Below are 6,202 nucleotides of genomic sequence, written 5' to 3' on the forward strand. Positions count from 1 at the left end.
ATTAAAGGTTTTAGCAAAATTACTATTCCTCTTACCAAGATTACTAAAAAGGATAAATAATTCTAATAAAATAATAAGGCATAATAAGCTTTTAAATAGCTTAAATTAGCTATTATAAGTAAACCTATCCTAATTATATTTAACCCTAACTAGTAAGTTAAACTTAAAACTAATACTTTTAACTTTACCTTAGGAGAATAAATAAGATAATAAGATAATAATAAAGTATTATATCTTATTACTTTTTATTCTTATAAAATATATAAAATAGAACTTAATTATCCTATTTATAATAAAAAATTCCTAGCTATTATTAACTACTTTAAGGAATTTAAATATTACCTTAGAGGAAGTAAGTACCTAATAAAAGTATTTACTAACTATAAGAATATAACTTACTTTATAATAATATAAGAACTAAACTAATAATAACTATACTATGCCAAATACCTATATAAATTTAACTTTATTATAGCCTATTATAAAGGCATTAATAATAAATATATAGATGCTATTAATTAATAACCTAACTTTAATATAAGGACTATTAAAACTAAAAAATAACTCCTAGAGATTAACTCTAATAGAGAATACTAGTTTACTTAACTAGTTAAAATAATTATAAGAATAATTAAAATAAGACCCTTAGTAAAAAAAGAATATAACTTCCTTTATAAATTTTATTTATATCCTTTAAATAGATATTAAGAAATTATAAAAATACTAAAATAACTTTAAGACTAAGGATATAAGTTTAAAAGGAAAGATATAAAAGATATTATTAAATAATATAACCTATACTTAAGAATAAAAGCCTAAAGGCATAAACCTTATAGATAGCTATAACCCTTACTAATAGCATAATAACCTTAGGATTTAATTATAATAAACTTTATAACTAAACTACCTTTATTAAAAGAACCCTTAACTAGAATCTTTTATAATAATATTATAGTTATAATTAACTAATTTATAAAATTCTTATACTATTTACTATATAGAGAATTTATAGATATAAAAGAACTTTTTTATATTTTTTACTAATATATTATTAGTATATATAGGTTACTAATAAAAATCCTTTTAAATAAAAAACTTATATTTATAGTAATATTTTAGTAATTACTTATAGTATAACTTAAACTAAATCACCGACTTATAATAATATTTAGACTACAAGTTAATAAATAAACTAAATAAATAAACCAAGTACTTAAATAATACCTATAATATTATATTAACTATAAATAAAATAATTAGGTTAAGAAACTACTAATAGCCTAACTTATATATAATATTATATATAATAAAAATATAAAACTTACACCAGCTTATACCAATTTTAGATTTATATTAAATATATATTATAATATATAATAAGAAAAATCAATTAATTTAGTTATTATACTTAAAAGTAATAACCTTAAAAATCTATATAAAGAAATAAAAATAAAACTTAAATTTATTAGAAAATATATAAAAAACTATTATAACCTAAAATAATTAAAAGGACTAACCTTTTTAGAGGGAAATATAATCTACCTAGCTATAAAAAATATCAAAATAGACTAACTAATATATAAACTAGATTATAAATTTATTAGACCTTATAAAGTATTATAAAAAATTTTAGAAAATAACTATAAACTAAACCTACTATTAAAAGTTAGGCTTTATTTAATCTTTTATATTTTATTACTTAAATCAGTAGCAGATATAATCTAAGTCAAAATAGGCAATAAGTTATAAGAAATTATAAGACTAGAAGTCTATAAAGTAAAAGTAATTAGGAAAATAAATATAATTAATAAACAGAGAATATACCTAATTAAATAGAAAAACTACCTAGAAAGCAAAAATATATAGGAACCTTTAAAATACCTTATTAATATCTAATAACTCCTAAAGAATTTTTATTAACTATAATAAAAGAATTAGAAAAAGAAATATCTATAAAAATAAAATTCTAGTTAATTATATTTATAGTACTATAAGATTAAGCTTTAAATACTATAAATAATTCTACCTAATTAATAGAAAAACTACCTTACTCCTCTAAAGACTATATCTTATAAGAAAATAACTTATTATCTTATTCCTTAAGATAATACTTTATCTTATAAATATAAGCTAAATAAGCTATAGCCTCCTTAAGAGCCTCCTTAGCCTTTTACTTATCCTCTTTTAACTTTTTATACTCTCTTATATTTTTTAAAACTATAAATATTAGTAATTAATTAGAAAATATAAAAAATATTAACCTTTAAAAAGTTATAATACTAGAACTATTATAAATTACCTTAGTATTTATATAATTTTTATAATAGCTTGATTTTTTATCTTTAGCCTTATAAAGAAGATTATAATAAAAATATCAGGAGTATAGCATAATATAGTTACTAAAGTTATAAATATATTATATAAGAATACTTAATTTAAAAGTTTTTATATACTTTTTCTTAAAAACTTAACCTAATATAATAATTAGTAAAATATATAAATAAAAATAAAATAAGTCTAAGTTAATACTTATAAGTTTAAATTAATAAAATAAAAAATAAGTATAGCCTTAGGGATAAGACCTAGAAGAGAGAAGAAATTATATTATAACCCTTATAGTTATATTATATATATCTTATTAAAATTCTTTATATTAAATACTAATTATAATAAGACTAAGAAATTCTATTTTAATCTTATAACTTTAACTAATAATTCTAAGACTAAAATATTATAATAATAATCTAAGACTAAGTAACTACCTACTTAATCTAGGAAGATAAGTACTACTAAGTATTAATAATATAATAATATATAAACTATAGTTATTACCTAGATAAATATAAGCTTATTAGCTATTAATAAAACTTCTTTATATTAATTAAGCCTAATATGTATTAAATCTACTATTAAGAGATATAATACTTTAATAAGCTTAGTTATATGCCCTATGCAATCTGCTAATAATAAACCTAGCATAGCTTAGTTTAATACAGTTAGACTCTAAACTATTATATTATTCTTAGGGTCCTTAAAGTCTAAGATTAAGCTTATTAGGCCTCCTCCTTATTAGGTATTAGAATTTATAATTATAAATTAAGCTTTAAGATTATATATTCTAGGTTAAAAGAAATAAGCCTAGCTTTTTTAAATCCTCTTTTAACATTTTATTTAATTATAATAGCTTAAAAGTAATATAAAAGGCTAAGAAGAACTTAGTCTTAGAAATATAAGTTATAAATTATCTAATTAAATACTTTATTTTTTAACTATATAACTTCTTTAATAGCCTAAAGTACTTAATATTAAAAGGCTAAAGTAAATAGAAAGAATAAGATAATATATAAAGTATAATAATATTATTCTCTTTATAATATATCTAGAAGTTAGCTAAATAGTAACTTTTATAGCTATTAAGGATTAAAAGATAATAAGGACTAATTAATTAGTTAGTTATATATTAATTAAAGTACTTTAGCTACTTAAGGCCTATTTTATTATTTATTTAGTTATTTTAAGTTATAATAATAGCCTAAGTAACTAGGAGATTACTTTCTTAGTATTAATTAATAAGGTAATATTAGCCTATAATTATAATAAATAAATTAATTACCTAACCTTTTATATTAATTACTTAAATTATTATAACTTATTCTTAGTTTTTAGCCTATATTAATTTTAATTATTTATACCTTTTTAAGCTAATAATAACTATACTACTTAATATTATACCTATTATAAAGCTAGTCTTATTAAAGTTCTAGATATTATTTAATTAAATATTATACTTTATAATTATATTTTATATAAGCTTAAATTAATTATAAATAGTAATTAGATCTTTATATTTAGCCCTCTAATAGTTATATCTCCTTTAAAAATAAGTCTTAAGCTCTAATTACTACTTAATAAAATTAATAGCCTAGCACTTATTAATTAATAATATATTATAATTAGTAAGTAGTGAATTTATTATTTCTTTAATATTATAATACTAAGAAGGAAATCCTTATAAATTTAGGTTAATAATATATTAAATTATAATTTATTCCTTTAAATTACTTAATTTCTATAAGTTTAAGATATATTTAAAATAGGCTTATATGCCACTATTACAGCAATAAAGGGTTAAGAAGTTAACCTTATAGATCTTTATAGCTTATTATAGACTTAATTTAGGGTTAGCCTTATAGGCCTAAAGTATAAAAAGGATTTAAACCTCTTTATTAAATTAAGGTATATTATCTTATTAAGAATTAATTAATTAGATAATTAGATATAAGATTAAGGGATTTTTAATTTAGTTACTTATCTAATCTACTTACTTATTATATATATTATACCCTTTATATAATAAATATAATTTTAAATAAAAAAACTAATTTATATCAGGTTTATGTTTATAAATAATATAAGGTATTAATACTAAGCAGGTTAATTATTATATCTCTTAATAATTAAGTAATACTTATTAGGCTTATTAATATAAAGAAATCTTATTAATAGCTAATAAGATAAATTCTATAAAAGTGCTAATAAATATAATCTATATATTAAAAGTAGTTTTATAAGAGTAATATAATATAAGGTTATTATTAATTTAAGAATAATATATTCTTAGAGTATTATTAGTTTTATAAGTATTAGTCCTTTTCTGGTTAGTAAATTAAGTAGAGAAAATTATAAGGTATATATAATATAACTACTAGAATTATAATACTTAAAGGCTAACTTATAAACTTATTAGAAAAAATATATAATAACCTTTACTTAAAAACTAGCCTTAATAATAATACCCTTATATATATAGTTTTTTCCTATGAAGTAACTTATTTTACTTATTGCTTTACTTAAGCCTTTCTTTTATGGTATATACCTAGCATTTGCCGTAACCAGCAGAATAAGGCAATAATTGCAGTTGCTAAAGTAACACCAAACCCTATCCATCCTACCACCTCCACATAGGCAACTACACAGAGTGAGAGCATAATGAAAGCTCCCAGCAAAACAGCACAGAGTAGAAAGGACAGTATATGAAACAAGACACCCACAATGGAAGGCAAGCCCCCTCCAAAGGCCCTACTGACTGCCTCATGATCAAATGGCAGAAGAAGACTGCTGACAAGTGCAAGAGCCAGTGCGCTGACAAAAAGAAGCCAGGCTACTGTGAGAAATATGCGGACGGTGTCGTGATGAAATCTTGAGTCCTTATTCAGCTCGGCAGGATCTTGAATCGCTTGGACAATGACTGTAAGGGTGATTGATCCTCCGAAAACGGATATTGTAATTGTGTGCCGAAGAAATTCGTCCCACCACCTTAAGGCTTGCTCAGTATTATTAGTACTATCGATGCCATTCTTGTTGCGATTGTTTACACTGTCGGCAATGTTTTCTTGGGCTAAACGAACTTCGGCCAGGATGCTGTTTCTGATAGTATCTTGCATAACTCCTTGGCCGTCCCGGATTCCATCCTGTAGCCCATTATTGACGGCATGACGAATAGGCTCTCGAACATTATTGAAACCTTCAACAATGGCTTTGCAGACGCTTCTTGCGCATTCTTCTCGGCAGTGTTCCATAGTCTGTATAAGTCTGGTGAGGGGAATTTTAAATAATATGTAATTGTTAAAATCTTGTCATAGGATATGTGCTTAGTTTTAGAGTTATAATATCTGTTTTTAGTCTATCTAATCGCAGTAAGACATAAGCCTAAGTATTTATATATATTATATCTATGGTATGTAATGTATGCACGTCATAAAATATAATGAAAGCTTATAATAGCACTATTTTTCAGAGGAGTAAGACTAGAGGGAGTATGGGTGAGGGGATTCTAGAGACTATGGCGTATTGAGCTTAGGTAAATTTTCCAAATTGCTGCAAACTCCAGTTATGTATATGTCCTATGACTTGAAATTACGTCATAATACAAATCTGTCCCAAGTAAACCAATGAATTCCTAATTGATTCCAGGGAGGTGGCTTTAACCTTAAGGTTAATATATAAAGTTCTAGGCCTTGGACCTAACTCCTAATGAAGAAAAAGATTAAATTATATTTAACGTATTTGATAAGCGAGTGTCCCAGATAAGCGAGTGTCCCAAAAATCCTAACCTTCTCAATTAAATCAGCAATAAAAACACCACAACCTATTAGATCAATTAAAATCAGTCACTATACTCTTCCATATTAACCTCAATTAC

At 22.5% G+C, this 6,202-nt stretch overlaps 1 protein-coding gene across 1 annotated transcript; it reads right to left on the reverse strand.

Annotated features, from left to right (window-relative positions):
• Positions 1–4,948: 4,948 nt before the first annotated feature.
• FOIG_16615 (uncharacterized protein) lies at positions 4,949–5,579 on the reverse strand (the record flags this gene model as incomplete). Its single annotated transcript, XM_031218078.1, has 2 exons — positions 4,949–4,969; positions 5,088–5,579. The coding sequence occupies 2 exons, from the start codon at positions 5,577–5,579 to the stop codon at positions 4,949–4,951; spliced, it is 513 nt and encodes a 170-aa protein (XP_031052203.1).
• Between the last annotated feature and the right edge of the window lie 623 nt (positions 5,580–6,202).

This window comes from Fusarium odoratissimum (assembly GCF_000260195.1).
Source record: "Fusarium odoratissimum NRRL 54006 unplaced genomic scaffold supercont1.98, whole genome shotgun sequence".
Taxonomy (NCBI): Eukaryota; Fungi; Ascomycota; class Sordariomycetes; order Hypocreales; family Nectriaceae; genus Fusarium; species Fusarium odoratissimum.